General features: G+C 37.3%; 1 protein-coding gene across 1 annotated transcript in view; it reads left to right on the forward strand.

Annotated features, from left to right (window-relative positions):
• ZPBP (zona pellucida binding protein) overlaps positions 1–21,822 on the forward strand; it is a 180,353-nt gene that overhangs the window by 10,278 nt on the left and 148,253 nt on the right. Inside the window, exons 3-4 of the mRNA XM_055124810.1 lie at positions 6,842–6,967; positions 9,286–9,288. Coding sequence (XP_054980785.1) covers positions 6,842–6,967; positions 9,286–9,288 — 129 coding nt within the window. The remainder of the gene's footprint in view (positions 1–6,841; positions 6,968–9,285; positions 9,289–21,822) is intronic.

Consider the following 21,822-nt stretch of genomic DNA (forward strand, 5'->3'; position numbering starts at 1 on the left):
GAGTTTTTGCACTATCTCCCACCATTGTCTTCAGGCTCGGAGGGTTTCCTCTGATATGTCTGCTGTAAATCTGAGGGGTGCTCCTTTGTATGTGGTTTCCTTCTTTGACCTTTCTGCTTGCAGAATTGTGTCTCTATCCACTGTATCTGTCATTTTGACTATAATATGCCTTGGACTCTTTTTATTCGGGTCTCTTTTTTCTGGTACTCTTTGGACTCCTTGGATCTGGATGCCTGCCTTCTCCAGCTCTGGGAATTTCTTAGCAATGATATCTTTGACTGTGTTTTTTTCATTGGGATTACTTCCCTGTGCTTCTGGTACTCCAATGATTCTTATGTTGTTCCTCTTGAAGTCATCCCCAAGGACTCTGATTCTCTCTATAGCCATTTTGAGGTCTTTTGCCATTATTTGTTTTTGTCTGTAAGCTTTCTGCAGTTCCTTTTCAAGGTTACGGATTCTGTGTTCGGTTGTAGTCATTCTACTGTTGAGGGCACCTACTGAGATTTTTAATTCATCTACTGACTCCTTTATTTGTGTGACTTCTGTTCGTACCTTTGTGACATCTGTTTGTAGCTTTGAAATTTCTGATCTCATTTCTTCTTACATTTTCTTGGTTGACTGTTCCAAAGCATTGTTCATCTCCTCCCTTAATTTATTGGTTGTCTGTTCCATGGATGCTTTGAGTACATCGACTCTCTTCAAAATTTCTTCTCTGAAATCTTTTTCTGAGAGTTTCAGTATGTGGGTGGACCCTTTGGATATTTCTGGAATCTTTTCTTCATATTCTCTTTGTGGAGGGGATTTTCACTGTTTCTTCATATTGTTGGGAAGTCTAGAGTTGTAGCCTTCTAGTTGTCTATCCCTATTCGCTCTTTCTCCAGGTGGGGCGGGGGATTCTGTTGGTGCTAAGTTGATGTTGGAGGCTTTGTTCCAATTCCAGAATACTTCCTTATTCTCAGCCTCTCCTCTTGGTTTATGTAGAGCCTTTAGTGATGACTTAAGGCTATGCTGTCTTTACGAGGAGTTTGTGGAGATTCTGTTGTCCACTGACAGCTTTTGTGAAGTTCAACTCAGCTAAAGGACTATTTTTGTGGAAAATGATTTAGATGGCCAGGGTGATTTTCAAAAAAACTAGTTATAGAGTATGTAATGTAAGAAAAATTAAAACTGCAGCCGCTCTGACAAGTGGCCACGCCCCCTTTGTGGCCACGCCCCCTGCGCTACAGACCACGCCCCCAGTAATCTCTTGGGGGGACAGAGAGGGATAGGCCGGTGGAGAAGGGTCGGTAGGCGGAGTCCTGATCCTGATTGTCAGTACCTGATTGGGAATTCGGCGTTACAGAGGAGCAGAGGCGAGTCCACACAGTGCAGGCAGTTCAGGGGTTCCAGGGGAGCCCCCCACAGCCCGAAAACTGATGGGAGAGTCAGTATCTTTATTTTTAATGTGTGTATATGTTTGGTTTTTGGCATATCGAATATGCCACGGGTAGTTTGCTAGGCTCTGCCATGCAGGAGGGATACTCTTGGTAGCTTGCTGGGCTCTCTGAGAGGAACGAAAGTATCAAACCCCCGTCGGCCTCTTACAAGGCAAAAATCCCTACCTGCTATGCTATCACTTCAGCCCAGTTAACAACAAGTCTCACAATGGAGACATTTACTGGTTCCTGTTTGAGCAAATCGATGAACAGACAGCACAGACAGTGTATGTTTGGTACTGCAAATTTTTAAAACTGGTCATTGTAGTACCATTGTTTAAAGTAGTGCTAATGTTTATAGTTAAAGTGTACAAAACACTTAATACTCCATTATTACCAAAGTGTAAGAAATGCTCTAACACCATTCTTAGGCCACTTCCCCAATCCTCCCCATACCCCATATACCCCTTTTGTTACTTCAGTATTGTTCTGCTATGTCATTTATGTTCAGTTATGTTATCTTGGTCTAAACTTTGTTTTCATTTCAATTTTCTTATTATTAGTTATTATTATTTACTTTGCTTATTTATATGGTACAACATGAGTGAGATCATCTGGCATTTGTTCTCGCTATGACTTATTTCAATTAGTCTATCCAAGTTGAAGCAAAAAGCTACATATTTTCATATTGCCAAATTGTTTTCCATTGTGTATATATACTTAACACATTTTTTTAATCCACTACATTTTTCAGCATTTTTTTCAGAGCTTTTGTATGGGTATGGGGATTCCCTAATAGTCCTCAGGGGACCATGGTTATTCCTGGAAATACTTGTTCAAGTGGGTCAGTGGTTCAGTAATTGTACCTGAGGATGTATGCAGAATTGCTTGAACGCTGTGGTGCTGGACAGCACCACATCCACCCCAGCAGTGCTTTGAGGCCGTTAGGGCCACATTCAGTGGTATGTAGATTCCTCCAGCACTACAGATCTACAGAGGCCATGTTAGGGTGTGGGGAGTCGAACCTAGCTTCAGTACATGCCTCTGTATCATTTTCCAATATCTGTTTCCAGATCTTGGCTGTTTTAAGTAATGCTGTGATGAATGTAGGTGTGTATCTTTTCCAAGGACACAAACATTTATTTGAAAATGCACTTTTGTTTTTGCATAAAAAGTTTCTTCTAGTGCTGGGTATATTGCTTACAGGACTGGAGTGTATCATTACATGTGCTTGATGCCAGGTTCCATCTCTGGAATTCCATGACCCCTAAGCACCACCAAGAATATAACCTGGGTATAGCCTTCGTGTCCTTCAGCTGAACACTGATCCATTAGACCTGTACAGCTGAAAAACATTGTTTGGACCCATGAGAATGTTTGGAGGGTCTCCACCTAAGTATTCTAAATACCAACATAAAATTATTGAAGTTTTCTATTTTAAGGAGGAGGTTAAGTGGGTGGGCACACTTGGTGATGCCCAGGGCTTACTCTTGGCTCTGTGTTCAGGGATCACTCCTGGAGTAGCTCTGGGAACCATATGGGATGCTAAATTCCAGATTGGTACATGCAAAAGCAAGTACCTTACGGGCTCTACTATTTCTCAGGACCCTTACGTTTTCTTTAGGCAATAATTTTATTTTAAAATTTTTAGTCTTTTGGAGTGTCTTTTTAAATAAACTAGTAAGGTCTAAATTTAGTTCAATTTTATTGTATATTCAAGCATTTTATAATTGGCTTTTTTGCTATTATAAATGGTGTTTATTATCACAGTTTAGCTAAAATAGTGCTAAAATTTACAGTATTGATGTACTCACTTACTGCCCCCCCACATCACTAAGTGAATCCTCTGTATTACAGAAAGCATAATATTGTGAGACCTCACTGCAATTAAGATGTTCTCCTAACTGCAGCAACAACACCACCAGATATGTATTCTGGAGCTGTCAAAAGAACATCCTATAAATGCAAATTATACATGATTTTTAAATGATCTTTGATTTCTCTGGCTCCACTCATGTAGTAAATTTTTAGTCCTATTAAAAATATGTTACATTTATATACAGTGGTTCTATTATGTTTGTTTATTTTGATTTGAGGGACACATACGGTAATGCTCAAGGGCCTCACTACTGAGCGTGCTTCCAGAGGACCATTTGGTGCTGTTGAACACTTGGATCTCTGCATAAAAAGCATGTGTTCAGCATTTTGAGCTTTTTTTCTGGTCTGTGTCTGCTTCTTCTAGGTCTATATCTTTGTTTCTACATTAGGCCACACTGTTATAACTGGCATGACATTATACTTTAATATAATATTGTGTAAAAACACAAAAAAGAAAGAGGAAGGGGCGAGGAGCACCTCACCGCACTGCGCCGGGCACTGGGCACAGGGCAGCGGTGCTGACTCTCCCGCCACCCACGTTCGGTAGTCTCCAGCCGCTTCCCCTACCCTGGGGAGGTTGATGGCGATGATGAGGCAGGCGAAGGAAGGGAGGGAGGCAAGCCGGTTGGTCTCAATCTCAGTTTATTCCAATCTCCTCCCCCGTCCACTCCCATCTCTCTCTCTGCTTCTTCCCCAACCCCCTCATACTGCCACCTTAAATCTCAGGCATCCTGCACTGGAGCTTATGCATAGGTGTGGTTACAGTCAATATGGGGTAAAGTTCTATTCCTTAGGGGATGCTTTCACTAGGACAGAATCTCTTTCAGTAGGACATTGGCCCAAGAGTGGAATCCCATGGGTGTGTTTTTCCTCTCTTTGTCCAACTAACAATAAAGTATTCATATTATAAATAATTTTGTATGGACATAGCAAGAGACGCATTAAGCTTATAGAATTGCTCTCCTGGGGTCACCTCGATCTCAGACTACAGTGCTCAGGCCAGATTAGTCTTTCCTAGCCCTAGCAGGGTCCTAGTCTCATTGTTGCTTTTGGATCATGACATGACATGACCAAACTCTTAACATATAGTTAAGCATTAGGCACTTTGGCCAGGCCCATCTCAGTGCCAGGGTAGCACATAACTCACCGCTTGCCCTGGGTTCGTCCCGTCCTCTTCGGGACCCTGCTTTTGGGGGTTCTAGGAAGTAAGGGCAGCTGAGGCATAAGTCCAGAAAGCAGATGCCGGGGAGTCAATAATATTTGAAGCCAATTAAATCCCATGTTACCAAAGCATATTAATAAATGTCTTTCTTTGTCCATACAAAAAGGATATTGTTTATAAGTAAACTATTCAAAAGATATAAGAGAGGACAAAGACAATATTAACTTACAATACAAGTACACTGTCCTAGCAAGGTCTGACCTTACAAATTAACAGAGTTTGATTAGAAGAAGAGCAGATAAACTGGTAGAAGTGGTTACAGATAAACAAAGGAATGGAAGTGACTCGGGAGCACTTTGATGGGTGTGACTGATATACCTAAGCTCCTAGTGGCAAGGGGAGCAGGACATACCAATGTAGTCTAGAATTGTTTAGAGATTATTACCAGATAAGGGAGAAAGGACAAACCAATGATATCCAAAATCTATAATGGTATTTCACTCTTGTTTGTCTTTTATTAACTTTTCTTAGCAACTTATTGATTTTCAATTATTCAGATAATTTATAATTTGAATCTCTTATTTCTGGGATTTTGCTTACTACTGCCAATTATGTACATTAATGAGAGATAAATTGACATTAAAATTAAAGGTATATACTGATTATGACATTGTGATTTAAATTATCTTTTGCTGATTTCAAATAATCATTTGATATATTTACTATTTTGTTTGTTTTCCTTTCAAATGTAACCTTTTCTTCCTACTGAATGGTTTAATATGGAGGAGTATTATTTATTTTTTGTATGTTACTTGTGTGGAGAAGCAATTGTTTTTATATGTAATTTATTTAGTTATACATCTAGGTTAGTGGAGATAAAAAGAAGCACAATTATAGCACACTTGCACTGTCACAGTCAAAGTTTACAGAGGTATATTCTGTTTCCAAAGGCAAGGAAGCATTTAGCTACCTGGTGATCACAAAGGATTTATGTTGTGCTGTTATTCTCATACTTTTGAGTAGTTGACATAGTTAAGAAAAAGAGTATGAAAGAAATGTAATGAAATATGTTTAAAATACCATGGAGAGGAAAGATAGTCACGGTAAAGAGCGACAATATAGAGAGTAAGAATTTATTTTAAAAATTTAGTATTTAAATTTTGGCAATTAGAAAGAACAGAAATGAACGAGAGAACTGAAAAGGTCAATTTATTAATTTTGTTTGTTTTTGTAGGCCCATACCTTTTTTTTTTATATCAGTGGATCACAAAATGTTTTGTATATGGTGAAATAGTGAAACATTGCCATGTAATTGGATTTTTTGTAAACTTTTCTCAAACTTACTGTTGAGTGAACTCATTGGATTTTTTGTAAACTTTTCTCAAACTTACTGTTGAGTGAACTCAAAAGAATAGGTAGGAATTTTGCTTAATCTGCCAAGCATATGCCTTTCATGTGTGGGACCCTATATTATAGCCCTGAAAATACAAGGGACACTGAACACTGCCTTGAATGGCCTTAGGCCCTGATCCTGAAAGGTGTGACTCATAAAACAACTTAATAAAAAAGTAAAAAACAAGCAAGTTGCATAGTATAGCAGGTCATGCAAATGTGTTGCATGAGCCTGACCCAGGTTTTATCCCCAGTACCCCAGATATCCTCACCAGGTGTACCATGAGTGATCCCTTTGTGCAGAACCAGGAATAAACCAGGGCACTAGTGGGTGTGGCAGGAAAATAAACAAAAACAAGAATGGAATAAGTGCTGTGTTTCCTTTGTATCACCTAAAGAAAACATTTTTTTTCATGTTTAATTATCAGGATACATTAAACTTTAAAGAAAATATGAAAAATAACTAAAATCAAAATTATACACTATAATTTATTGTTTTATGTGAATTTACATGTTAACTTGTTTTACATGTTAACATGGCTTTTCATGCTTTGAAATAGTATTAATATTTATGCCTTAGACAATCAGTGTACAGCTTCATATTTATCTTCATGGTGCCAATAAAATGTGTACTATACATTGTTCTGAATTTCTCCAGTGGGAAACACTTTATCTTCTTAATTTCTTTCTGGTTTGGTGTTTGCAAGACAAAGTTTTAACATGATAAAATAATATTCTGAGAATAAAATAACAGTATATGTGAACTTTACATAAGTTAATAACACCAATACATTATGCTTAGATTAAATACATATATGGTCAAATAGTGTACTTCTGTATATTTTTAATGCAAATAACATGGGTATAATGAAATATAGTTATCACCAAAAATTAGAAATAATCCAAAGAGAATTTATGAAAACATAAAATTGTGGGAGATTATAGAAAATGAAAGAATAAAATATAATTGGAACATTTTAATATTACTTTTTAGTAAACGTATATGTTATGGTTCACCAAAAGAGTCCACATGTGTTATGTACAACTCAGCGATTGCGGAATTCTGAATTGATAGATCCATCATTCCAGTGGCATGGACCAAAAGGAAAAATTATTTCAGGTAGGATTTTGTTTCAGTTAGCATAATTAAGTTAAAGTATCTGAAAATACTTAGAATAAAAATATATTTGTACCATACATATTATCAATTTTGTTTTTCCTGGATTTCTTTTTGTGTTAGACTGCAACAATATAGATGGTACCAACATTTAAAAAAAAATTTAGTTTGTAGATATACCAGGAAACATACTATATGAGTTTTATAAGTATATATATTTGAAAAACAATCTTTCTGAATTCAGTTACCTCAGTCAGAATTTGTAAATAAAGCATTTGTGAAAATGAAAATATTAATTTCTCACTCATTGAAAATGCAAGTGAGCACTGTGAGCATGAATTATAAATGATTTTTAATAAGTAAATCTCAATAAGGTGATAAAATTAGTGCTCCTGACCTCTGGAATATTAGAAATATGACCACAGACGTTTTGTTGATGTTATTGGATTTGTTGTCCTTGATCTTTGTGAGTGCTTTATATATCTTGGATAATAACCCTTTATCTGATGAATTATGTGCAAATATTTTCTCTCATTCAAAAGAGTGTCTTAATTTTTGTCTACATTCCTTTTGTCATTGAGACTTTTTAATTTTATTTTTATTTGACTTTTTAATTTGACTTTTAAATTTTTTAATTTTTATTTCTGTTGCTTTTGCCTATAGAATCATACTATTGAAAACACCTTTGAGGTTCCAATCCTGGAGACTTTTTTGCTTATAATTTTCCTTGATGTATTTTATGGATTCTGGTCAAATATTAAGGCCTATGATTCACTTTAAATGGACTCTCTGTAAGGTATTAGATACAGATAGTTTCATTTTATTCAGGTAGCTATCCAAGTTTCAACACCATTTTTTTTTCTTTTTGGGTCACACCCAGCGATGCTCAGGGGTTACTCCTGGCTTTGCACTCAGGAATTACTCCTGGCAGTGCTTGGGGGACCATATGGGATGCCGGGGATCGAACCCGGGTCGGCCGCATGCAAGGCAAACGCCCTACCCGCTGTGCTATCACTCCGGCCCCCTGAACACCATTTGTTGAAGAAGCTATTTTTACTACATTTCATGTGTTTGGCCCCTTTGTTAAAAATTAGCTATCCAAACATCTAAGGGTTATTCACTGGTTTCTGAATTCTAACACATTGTTAGTAAATTCTACCCTTATTTCACTACCATGATATCTTGATTCCTGTAGCTTTAATAAATAGTATAAATTCGAATCAGGCAATGTGATACCTCCAATTTCTTCTCAGAATGGCGTTAGCTATTGGGATATTTTATGTTACCATGTAAATTGTACTAGTGAGCATTCTAAATCCTTGAAGAATGTCATGTGAATTTTGATGAAAGTTACATCCAATCTATATAATTATTTTGGTCAGATTTTCACTTTGAAATTGTTCTAATTTATAAAAAAGGATTTGTTTTTAAATTTATTAAATTACTTATTAAATTTTATTTCTATTTCCTAAAATTCTGTTCTTTTATATGTGACATATTTCTTAGGGTAAAGATTTTTTCTTCTTTTGTTGCATTCTAGTTGATATTTTTCAACATGGTATCAAGTAATCTTTTTTACCTCTTTCTTTTCTAGTTCATTATTTTCATATAGAAATGCAACAAACTTTGTATGTTGATTTTATAGCCTGCAACTTTGCTATTTTATAGTTTTAGAAGGTTTTTTAGAGGAATCCTTAAAAGCTTTTTGCATATATTATTATTATGTCATCTGCAAATAGTGACAGTTTGCTTTCTTTATTCTAAATTGGATCCTATTGGTTTATTTTTCTTGACTAATTGTTGCATCTAGGACTTCAAGTTGAACTAACTGTTGGAACTTCAAGTTCCACTAGTTGAACAATAGTGGAAAAAGTGGACATATGTGTCTTATGGTTTTTAGCTTTTCACTGTGGAGTATAATTGTGGCTGTGAACTTGTTGTAAATAGCTGTTTCTACCTTAAGGAAGTGTTTTTATGTTCCTATTTTGTTGAAGGTTTTTTAATTATGTTAAAATTTGCCAAAAGTTTCTCTATGCCCATTGATGTAATCATACAACTCTTGTATTTGTTTGTTGATATAGCATATCAAATTGATTTTCAACTGTTGTACCATTGTAATGAGTTGTTCTTATTGTAAGAAGACTTGTACTCTAGTCCAGTATTTCCAAGTTGAATAGTATCATGCTGTTGAAGGCACTGAAAAGTTAGAGGGTGACAGTAATTGCCTTGGATGCAATTATAGGGTACTTTCTCCTAATTTGCTTAAAGAAAGAATATTTACAGTGTGTGCTGAGTAGTTTTATTTTTCTGAAAAGGGAAAGTAGGTAAGTAAATTTTCGTCCTTTCCTTTAACCCTAGTACTATTGTGGTAATGGTGTGACTCACCCAGTTTTCTAAATGTTCACACAAGTATGTATAAGTGCATCTACATATGTTGAGTGTTTTATCCTTTTACCAAACTTTTTATATCTTTAAAAATGGAATAATATATTATTACTATTATACTCAAACTTTTATATTAATATTTTATTATGAATCACCTGATGTATGTCTCAGACATTTGAAAGATATATAATGCACAGCAGTAGTTTTCCTTGAGCCTGCTATAATTAAGTATACCATTATTGAAACCATTGAATGTCTCACTTAGTTGTTTAAAATAATTATTTTATTTTTATTTACTTTTTTTGTGAGGGGAGATGGTCATACCTGCGGTGCTCAGGGTTTAAACTTGGCTCTACACTTGGAGATCACTCCTGATGGAGCTCAGGGGACCAGAAGGGTTGCTTGGGATCAAATGTAGGTTGCAAAACAACCATCCTACTCACTGTACTGTCTAGCCTTTAAAGACTCATTCTTTATACCTCACTACTTCTCAGGTAAGCACTCTTCTGACATTTAACATCTCTATTCCCTAGCTTTCATTAATATTCTTACAAGTATATAAATACATACAGATACCTGTGTGTCTTTGTGCAAGAGTATACAATGATACCATATTTATTTTATCAACTGTGGTTCTAAGCAATTTATGTAGATTAATTAAATTATTACATGTACAAAAGGAAAAGGAGAGAGAGCAAGAAGGAAAGTGCCTCCCATAGAGGGAGGCTGGGAGTGGGGGATAGGAAGCGGGGGATGGTGGTAGGGAAACAGGGGACATTGGTGGTGGAAAATGTATGCTGGTGGAGTGATGTGTGCTGGATAATTGTATGAATGAAACCCAGTTATGAACAGCTTTGTAATGGTCTATTTTGCAAATATCCAATTAAAAAAATTTTTTTACAGAGTAATGTGGAATTCATGCCCAATTCAATCAGCTTAATTAATGGCTGAATAAATAGCAGTACTCCTCCATTAAAAAAAAAAAGAGTACTTGGGCTGGATCGATAGCACAGTGGGTAGGGCGTTTGCCTTGCACGTGTCTGACCCAGGTTCGATTCCCATCCCATATGGTCCCCTGAGCACTGCCAGGAGTAATTTCTGAGTGCAGAGCCAGGAGTAACCCCTGTGCATCGCCAGGTGTGACCCAAAAGCAAAAATAAATTAAAAAGTACAGCAGATTTGCAGTAAGTACATTTTCAAAATTTTACTTTACATGTAAGAAAAACAGAATTGAGAGAGAAAGGTACAGTACTAGCATAATATATGTTTGAAGTCTGACTTTATATTTTAGAGATAAAATCAAAATAACATAGGGATAAAGTTGCTTTGTCTCACTAGTGAGTTTTTATATTTTGTATCTTTCAAGGAATTTTCCTGAATTTTCCTCCCTTAAATTGTTCAATGTACTCTAAATAATGTGTTTTTTATTATGCTTTTAATATGTACAGGATGATGTGCTCTTCCTCATTTCTGACACTGGGTATATCTCTTCTCATGTTTTCCTGTCTTTGGCTACAGGTCAGACAAGTTCATCCATCGGTTCTTTTAAATGACCAAATTTGCTTTGATTTACATTTCTTTAATATTTTATTTTGCAATTTCATTATTTATATATTTTATTTTCACTGTGTCTTTTTTTTTGCTTTGGGCTAAATTTGCTTATCTTTTAGTATTTAATTTTTTTTTTTTGCTTTTTGAGTCACACCCGGCAATGCACAGGGGTTACTCCTGGCTCTGCACTCAGGAATTACCCCTGGCAGCACTCAGGGGACCATATGGGATGCTGGGATTCGAACCAGAGTTGGCCGCGTGCAAGGCAAACGCCCTACCCGCTGTGCTATCGCTCCAGCCCCCTTAGTTTTTAATTTTTATCTTTTGGGAAGGGTACAATTCTGGATTGGCAGGATTTTCTTCAACATTCTAGATTGTAGTCTTTACAGCTGACACCTGCAGAGTTACATCTAGGTTACGTTAGAAACTTTCAAGGTCCTTCCTACCTGTGCCATCCTAGATCTGGACTGTTTAGCCCCCCAGTTTGTGCAGTATCTGGCATACAGTGACAACTATGACCTTCCTTCTGCCTTTTCTTTCTTTTCTTTTTTTTATTTTTTATTTTTGGTGTTTTTCAGTAAATGACCCCAGCATCCTCACCTCAGAGTCATTTCTGAATTTCTTCCCTACAATTACGTGGCCTCACACCATTGTACACCAGCTGGAAAATCATGGGGACTCACTCAATACATCAGGAATCCCTTTTGATTGGCTCCTATAAATCATGGGACCCACTGTCCATCGTTCCTCCTTTGGGTCTCAGAGATTACTTCCTTTTGTCTAACCACCTCAGGTAGTTGGGCCCCTGGTGGGAATTGGCAAACTGGATCTATGTACTTCCCTGCAGCTCTGTTGTTGCCATCTATGAAACAATAATAAGAAGCACAAAGAAATTAGCTTCTAAAGCACAAGAAGAAAGAAGCCCATGGGTGTTCTTAAACCCATCAAATTCCTTAACACCATCAAGGAGGATGTCAGAGCAATAGTCTTATGATAGAAAAAAAAGAATGAAGAAAGCTCTAGAGAGATATTTTTAAAAATGGAAAATATTAAAGAATACATTGAAATGGCACTGAAAGAAATAAAGAATAAAATATTAAGTCATAGCACTAGAACTTAGAATTCCAAAGACTATCAGTATCCTTGAAGACAAAATATAGGCTAACATCACAAAAGGTGAAATAGGAAAGCAATTTCAAAAAATTGAAGAAATGTTAATATTTTTATTATTTTAATTTGTTATATGAATTATAAAAAGATAATTATAAATTTTGTAAATATTTATATCAATATTTAATTGATAACAAGACGGTCTTTGAATTAAAAGGAATAACTAAGGGTGAGGAAAGTGAAAAGGGGAAGAAAGAATAGTGGAAGAAATAGATAGTAGTGAAAAATCCACTACTATTTGAGGGAGACCTGTGCACAGAATCAGAGGTCCAAAGACTACTAGGGAAAGCATACCCAAATAGAACACCAAGGGTCCACAGTGATAGCACTGTGGGTAAGATGCTTGTTTTGCACATGGCCAATCCAAGTTGAATCTCTGGGACCCAATATGTGATTATGTCACCAGGCATGATCCCTGAGTTTAAAGGCAGGGATTAAGACTTGAACATAATTGACTGTGGTTTCAAAACCAATAAATAAATAACCAAGATTGTCATAGAATAATTATGAACTTCATTTGCCAATAATTCTCTTAAGTATCAGTGAACTAAACTCTCCCATTAAATGACATAGGGAGGATGGAAATGCTAGGAGACAATCCACCAATTTGTTGCTTACAGGAAATACACCTAAATTCACAGCATAAATATACTGTAGAGTTAAAGGATCAAAAACAATCATACAAGCAAATGATAGATTAAAAAGCTAAGAAAGTCGTATTATATTAGGCCAAGTGACATTCAACCTAATGAAAGCAATTAGAGCTAGGATGAAAACTATTTGTTGATTCAAGGAACAATAGATCAAGAAATACTAGCTCTTATCAAAACATGCTTCAAATGAAAAGGCTGCATAGTTTTAAAACTCCTGCTAATTGACCTAAAGAAAAAAAGGCTTGTGTATATAGATAATAGTGGGAGGTTTCGGCATTCCACTTTTGCTGTTAGATAGATCAACAAGACAGAATATTAGTAAGATACGAGAATTAAAAGTACTGTGGTTAATTGAAACATTCAGTGCTCTATATCTTGCAAATGCCTTCTTCTTTAGTGAAGAAACACATTCTGTAGTGTACATGGAACATTTATAAGATCATGTCCCAGGCCATATTTCAAACATATGTAAATTTACAAATACAGAAATCAGGTAAAGTTTCTTCTCAGATCACAATGCCTTGAAAGTAAAAATAAATCATAAAAGAGATGAGAAAAAAACTCCAAAACTTGGAAGCTGAGCAAAAACTGCTAAACGAAAACTGAATCAAAGGAAATCAAAGAATAATTAAAAAGATTCCTTGAAACTGATGAAAAAGAAGAAACAAAAGCTGAAATAAGGAGAAACTGGTAGCACATAGTTCTAACATAAGAAAGAAGAAACTCAAATTGACAACCTAAAATACATCTTATGCACCTAGAAAAGGTACTACACATTAATCCCAAAACCGGTAAAAGGAAGGAGAAATAATAATTAAACATTTTTTATGTTTAAAATAAAAACTTTTATTTTTACAATCAAAACAAAGAAACAGAAGAAATCAGTGATAGAGAAATCAAGAAAGCAATATGAAGACACAATGAAACCAGGAGCATTATTCAAATGAATAACCGTGATAGATATACCTTGTTTTTTTTTTTCAGAAGAATGAAAAGAGAAAATTATTCCCAAATCAGATCAAAGAAGAAAGGGGAGTGATCACAACAGACACCCCAGGGGATGTATACCATTATGTAACTTGAATCTATAGTGACCAAAACAGCACGGTACTGGAATAAGGATAGGTTCTATAAACAATGAGTCAGAATCCAGTATTCAAAGACAAATTCTAGACCAATGATTAATTTTTGAAGGGCGCTAAGTATACAGGAGTTGGAATAAAGACGATCTGTTCAAAAGACGATACTGGAAAACTTTGATAGTGGTAAAAAATAAATGAGGTTGGATCCATATCTCACACCTTATACTAAAGAGGATCAAAGACCTTGAGATCAGACCTTGGGTTTCTTTTAGTTTTGCACTCAACTGCTACACCCATCGGAATGGGAGAAAATATTTGCCTTCAATGGTGAGATAAAAGGATTAGTATCCAAGATATATAAAGCATTCTCAAAGATCCAGCAAAATGATCAAAAACCCCTAAATGTAATTGGGAAGATTAATGAACAGACACAGCTGAAGAAAACGTGTGGATGAGCACTAGGCACCTAAGAACGTTCACATCATAATAATTATTAGGGAAATTAAAATCAAGATGACAATGACACATTAGTGAGAATAGCACTTATCAAAAAAATTCAGACAATCTTTCTGGGAAACTTGTGAAAAGTGAACTTGATCTACTGATGATTGGAATGTTGTCTTGGCAGCAAGTCCCATATCAGTCTGGCACTGAACACTGCTTGGTATTTGAGAATTGTGTCAGCTATTTCTCTGTGGTTCCTAATATTTATTATAGATAGACATCTTGAATACAGTGGTAGATTTTGTTTTTTATGCTTTGAGAAGAATACTTAAATAATATTACTGGATGCTTAGTATTAGGAATTTAAACAGGAATTAGATGAGTTTGATATAAGTTGTTGTGGCTTCTGAAAACAAAAAATACCTCAAATATTTAAAGGTTTAGGCTGGTTCATTTGATGTTCTTTTGTCTGATGTCCAATCTTTTCTTTGTTTTTTCCTTTATGACCTCACTTGAGGAAATTTTATTCTTGTTTCTTTGTTTTGGAGTCACACCTGGTTGTGCTCAGGGTATACTCTAGGCTCTGAGCTCAGGGAATGCTCTTGTTGGTGCTCAGGGGACCATATGGGGTGACAGGTTCAAACCCAGGTCAAGGCAAATATGTGCAAGGCAAATACTCTATCTGCTGTAGTATTACATTGGCTCCAGGAAATAATTTCTCTCTCAAATTGAATCACCATGAGATAACACAGTTACAAGTCTGTTCATTATTGGGGTCAGTCACCCCTCTACCAGTGTATATTTTCCACCATCAATGTCAGTCTATTATCTTGACTGTATGTAATAGAGTAGTAGTTGTAAATAATTGAAAGAAAGAGATATTGTCTAATAAATGCATTAATTCTTTTAGAAAAGTAACTTCCCCAAATTTAGCATTTCATTTTTAAAAAGATTAATTTCTTTGAGGTATTATGCTACATAGTTGTATTCATATTGTTGTTTGACACATTCTACTTCACCTTACCACCAGAGTGCCAGTAACTCTCAGCTATTGTCTCTAAGTCCTTTCCCTGACCTCTTAGGCATTTATTTTTAATTCTGCATGCAATATCTAAGGTTTTGCTAATATTGGTCATTATTCCATTTCTTTGTTTCTTAACAATCCACTTATGAGTGAGTTAACCATCTAATCTTTGTGCTCTCTTCACTGATCATGATGCCTTCACTTCCATCCAAGCTGAAGCAAACCACATTATATTTTGTTTTTCTATAGCTTAGTTGTACACCATTGTGTACATATACTGCTGTTCCTTTATAAAATCATCTATTGTTGTTTCCAGATCTTATCTATTATTAGTGTTGCAGCAAATGTAATTTTGCTGCATGAATGTTTTTGTATTCTTTTTTTAAAATTTATTTATTTTTTTTATTTTAATTTTTTTATTGAGTCACCATATGGAAAGTTACAAAGTTTTCAGTTTAAATCTCAGTTATACAATGCTTGAATACCCATCCAGTGCACATATTCCACCACCAAGAATCCCAGTATAGCTCCACCCCGCACCCCCATACCCCTAACCCTCCCACGCCCCTAGCCCCCTCACCCTTAGCCCCCCCGCCTGTGTAACTAATAAATTTCACTTTACTTTCACTTTGATTGCATTCAATATTTCAACAAAACTCACTATTATTGTTTGGAGAGTCTCTGCCCTAAAGTCAGACCTGCTGAAAAGGAAGCATTAGATAATTTGTTTTCCATTGCTGAGGATGAAGAGGTATGAGGTCGAGTGACCACGCTTAGCGGCCTCTCAGATTTGTGTTTCTGTATTTTAGTATTTTAGTAACTAAGTCCAGAGAGATATCTGCCAGAAGTTGCATCATTGCCAACTTGTACTTCTCAGTTACATTATATTCCACATATGAGTGCAATCTTTCTATGTCTGTCTCTTTCTTTCTGACTCATTTCACTCAACATGATACTTTCCATGTTGATCCATTTATATGCAAATTTCATGACTTCATGTTTTCTGACAGCTACATAGTATTCCATTGTGTAGATGTACCAGAGTTTCTTTAACCAGTCATCTGTTTGGGGGCACTCTGGTTTTTTCCAGATTCTGGCTATTGTAAACAGTGCTGCAATGAACATATAAATACATATGCCATCTCTACTATACCTTTTTGCCTCTCTGGGATATATTCCCAGGAGTGGTATTGCTGGGTCAAATGGAAGCTCAATTTCTAATTTTTTGAGAATCGTCCATATTGTTTTCCAAAAGGGCTGAACCAGTTGGCATTCCCACCAGCAGTGAAGAAGAGTCCCTTTCTCCCCGCATCCACGCCAACACCGGTTGTTTTTGTTTTTTGGGATGTGGGCCAGTCTCTGTGGTGTGAGATGATATTTCATGGTTGTTTTGATCTGCGTTTCCCTGATGATTAGTGATGTGGAACATTTTCTCATGTGCCTCTCAGCCATTTGGATTTCTTCTTTAGGAAAGATTCTGTTCATTTCATCACCCCATTTTTTGATTGGGTTGGCAGTTTTCTTCTTGTGGAGTTCAACAAGTGCATTGTATATCCTTGTTATCAACCCTTTATCGGATGGGTACTGCGTAAATATCCTTTCCCATTCTGTAGATTGTCTTTGTACTTTGGTCACTGTTTCTCTTGAGGTGCAGAAGCTTCTTAGTTTGAGATAGTCCCATTTATTTATCTCTGTTTTCACTTGCTTGGCCAGTGGCGTGTCAGCTTTGAAGATACCTTTGGCTTCAATGTCGTGGAGGGTTTTGCCGACCTTGTCTTCAATGTACCTTAGGGATTCTGGTCTGATGTTGAGGTCCTTAATCCATTTTGATCTGAGTTTTGTACATGGTGATAGGTGGAGGTCTAAGCCCATTTTTTTTGCATGTAGCTGTCCAGTTTTGCCAGCACAATTTGTTAAACATGCTTTCCTTGCTCCACTTCGCCTTTTTTGCTCCCTCATCAAAGATTAGATGGTCATTGGGTATAATTTTTTTTGTCAGATACAAGTTAACCTGTTTAGAATATCCATTCTATTTTTTGCGTCTTTACCAACGAAATGGCATGTCAGATTTCAGAAGGGAGAACATTGGGAACGACATATCCATCCTGCAGAATTTGGTATGTGGGCAGGTTGGTATGGCTGTCAAAGAGATCTGAGTAGAAGTTGTGAATAATCCTCTCCATTGACTTTCTGGAAGATGTGATAGATCCATCGGGACATTTTATTCTTCATCTTATTCTTGTAGTTGTCGAAGGACAGGTGAGCGTTGTGAATACTTTTCCCGGCTTCTGCTGCACTGGCCAACACTGCTGCTCTTCTCTCTTTGAGGCCTTCCTTTATTGCATCTCTCCATAGTTTTGTGAGCTCGGACGTTAGCTTGTGGTTGCTGAGGCTCACGCCAATCCACGTTGATGAATGAGCTCGAGAGTTTCCGAAGACAGGCATCTGTTTGTGGCTTTCTCACTCTTGGCATTCTTCGCACAGACATGGAGGTGCTGAACCAGTCGATCGTATTCCTCGTCGATGTTGTCAAGGACTGCATTTTCCCAAATTGCTGCAGTAGTGCCAAAGAGCCCAGTTGGTGGTCATTCTGGGAGTTGCCTTCTTAGACTTAAATTTTGCAGATTTTTCTCCCCTTTCTGTGAAGTAGAATTTTGCACGAAGGAGATGGTGGTCCGATCCCGCTTGGAATTTTGGGACAACAGCAACATCGTCAGGCAAAACCTTCGATTGAATATGATGTGGTCAATTTCACTGTGGAACTGTCCACTAGGAGATTCCCATGTCCAGTGTTTAGATTTGGACTTCTCGATCTATGAGTTACCATGGATGGTCTTGGTCAACATGATGAATTCAGACAGTCTCTCACCCTGATCGTTCCACTCTAGGCCATGTGTCCCAATGTGGAGTTCTTCACGTGACCTTCTCGGACCTATCTTGCATTAAAATCACCAACAATGATCTTGTACAAGGTGTGGTCTTCTCTATAGAACTTTTCCACTTCCATGTAGAACCTCTCAATTTCTTCTTCATCGTAATTGGAAGTTGGTGTGTAGACGACAAAGACAGAAACTGCAGGCAGTGAGCCACATCTATTCAAGAGTAATCATCCAATTCAGGTTGTTAGGCATTCGAATGAATCGATGCTCATGGCCAAGTTTGTGTTGACAAGGACACCAACACCACCAACACCTCTGTTGTCGCATGTTCCGAGGAACAATTCTTCAGTGTCTAAAATGGCGTGATGTGATTGATGTCTCCTCGTTTTAGTCAGACCAATGATGTCATACTTGATCTTCTGCGCTTCCAGCATCAGGTCCTCGATGGATGCTTCTGATGCCAGTGTACATGTGTTCAAAGTACAGACAATCATTTTAGCATACAGCACCTGGTCCGGACAAGGTCAGACCCGAACACCTGAGGAATCTGCCACCAGTACTCATCAATACACTGACTCTTCACACGCTACCTGTCAAGGTTCTGTCTCAGTGGAAAACTAGTAGGACCGTTTTGTTGTACAAGAAGGGAGACATCCACGACATTGGCACTATCGCCCAATCTGCCTGCTGTCTGTTGTCTACAAGTTGTTCACTCATGTCATCCTGAATAGAATAGGCAGAACACTAGATGAAGGACAACCATGCGAACAAGCCGGGTTCTGAAGGGGATTCAGCACGATAGACCATATCCACACAGTGACCAAATGCATTGAAGTTTCATGAGAGTTCAAGATGCCACTCTGTCTAACGTTCATCGACTTAAAGAAGGCCTTCAAATCTGTTGAGACTGAGGTGGTCATCTAAGCTCTTGTCAAACAGGGTGTTCAAATTCAGTATATCAAAATCCTCCACGAGCTATATTGTGGATTCACCACCAGGATCTCACCATTCTACAAGGAAGTGATCATTGATGTAAAGAGAAGGGTGCGCAGGACGATACCATTTCACTGAAACTCTTCAGTTCCACCCTCGAGAACATCATGCGATGACTGGAATGGGAAGGAATGGGAGTGAAGATAGACAGTCAGCAATTATACCACCTCTGCTTCGCTGATGACATCATTCTCATAACACCAAACATTAACCAATCGGCACAAATGCTGGCTGACTTCGACCATGAGTGTGGAAAGGTTGGATTGCAGCTGAATCTCAATAAGACGATGTTCATGAAAAACCAACTGGTCCCTGAAGCTCCATTTGCTCTCAATGGAACGAACATCTCTGAATGCAGCAGCTATGTACCTGGGTCGAGAAATCAACATGAGGAACGACTTGGTGCCAGAACTTTGCAGGAGGAAGAGGGCAGCATGGAACGCATCAAGAGCGTCGAAGAAGTGGTGAAGAGAATGAATAACCTCCGATTCCGGGCACATCTTTTCGATTCCACCATTCTTCCTGCACTAACATATGCCTCAGAGACCTGGGCCCTACGCAAACAGGATGAGAATGCTATTAGGGTATCCCAAAGAGGAATCAAAGGAGCTATGCTAGGAATATCATGTCTCACTCAAGTGAGAGAATGAATCCAGAGTTCTGACCTCCGTCGACGGTCAAAAATCAGGAATGCTGTCTCATTTGCCAAGGCATCAAAAATCAGATGGGCTGGTCATGTAATGCGATTCAGAGACAACTGCTGGACTAGAGCTGTTACTGACTGGATTCCACCGGACGTCAGAAGACCTCAGGGCCGCCCACAAACTAGATGGTCAGATTTCTTCATCAAATCCCTGAATGAACGATTTGAGGCTCTTCCTGTTTCTGGAGCAAGCAGATATCATTGGGCCGCGCTAGCTCTCGACAGACACAAATGGAGACGTTACTGGTGCCCGCTCGAGCAAATCGGAGATGAACGGGACTACAAGTGATACAAGTGATTCTATTTTTCAGAAATGCTAAATACACACAGTATTTCTACCAACAGTGGATATAAGGTTGTTATTTTTTCTTTTTTATCCTACAGTCCTCCATCACTGATTGTTTCTTCTTTTATAAAACATCATTTTGAAATACACTTACTAATAATATCATAAGTCACTGTTACTGTCACTGTCATCCCGTTGCTCATCGATTTGTTCGAGTGGGCACCAGTAACGTCTCTCATTGAGAGACTTTATTGTTACTGTGTTTGCCTAGAGCGATAGCACAGCGGTTGGGCTTTCGCCTTTCATGCGGCCGACCTGAGCTCGATTCCTCCGCCCCTCTCGGAGAGCCCAGCAAGCTACTGAGAGTATGGAGCCTGCATGGCAGAGCCTGGCAAGCTACCCGTGCGTATTGGATATGCTGAATATCATAAGTATATTTTATATACTTGTTGGTATGTTGTATATCTTATTTGAGTAAGCATGTTTTTATAGAACTTTTTGGGATTTTTTGAGGATTTTTGTGTCTTATATGTCTTTGGTATAAGCCATTTTCTCAAAAAAATTATATGTAAATATTATACTAGTAGGATGTATTGTTCTAGTCATCATATCTTTATTTTTTTTTAAATTTTATTGAATCACCATGAGATAATTACAAGCTTTCATGTTTGGGTTACAATCACACTGTGATCAAACACCCATTCCTCCACCAGTGCACATTTCTACCACCAATATCCCCAATATACTCGCCCTTTCCCACCCTCCCCCTGCCTCAATGGCAGACAATATTCCCCATACTCTCTCTCTACTTTTGGGCATTATGGCTTGCAACACAGACACTGAGAGGTCATCATGTTTGGTCTGTTATCTACTTTCAGCACACATCTCTCATCCCGACTGATTCCTCCAGCCATCATTTTCTTAGTGATCCCTTCTCTATTTCATCTGCCTTCTCCCCTCCACTCATGCCATCATATCTTTCAAAGGGCAGAAGCTTTTTAGCTTGATGGAAGTTGCTAGTAGAATTGTCCCATTGAAGTCACTCCTCTGGATTACTATCATGAAGAGTTCTCCCTTATTTTCCTCAGTGTATTTTATGGATTTAGGTATCAAGGTCTTTGTTTTGAATTACGCTTTTATATGGTGTTGAAGTAGGGATTCATTTTCACTTTTTGGCATGTAGTTAACCTGTTTTCCTAGCATCATCTAGTTTGAAAGAGGTTTTGCTTCACTTTATACAATTAGACCCTTTATTGTTGATAACTATTCATATAATTGAAGATTTGCCTATGGATTCTAAATTCTGTTGCGTTAGTCTTGGAGTCTCTATCTTTATTCTAATACCATGCCATTTTGATTACTATAGTTTTACAGTAAAAAAATCAGGAAATGCAAGATTTATCATGTTTATCTTAATTTCTTCAATTATTTGGTGAGTTTTATGATTCCCTACAAATTTAGAGTATTGTTCTAGTCCTTGAAGAGTATCATGGAGATTTTGATAGTGTATGCATTGAATCTGTATAGTGCTTTGGTAAGGATGGTTATGTTGTTGATATTCATTCTTCAATCCATGAACTAGGAATGCTTTTCCATTTCCTTTTGTGTCTTATTTCTTTCAATGATAATTTATAATATTCACTTTCTTTTACATCCTTTGCTAAGTTTGCTATTATATATGAGATGAA

Source organism: Sorex araneus, chromosome 2 (genome assembly GCF_027595985.1).
Source record: "Sorex araneus isolate mSorAra2 chromosome 2, mSorAra2.pri, whole genome shotgun sequence".
In the NCBI taxonomy this organism is placed as follows: Eukaryota; Metazoa; Chordata; class Mammalia; order Eulipotyphla; family Soricidae; genus Sorex; species Sorex araneus.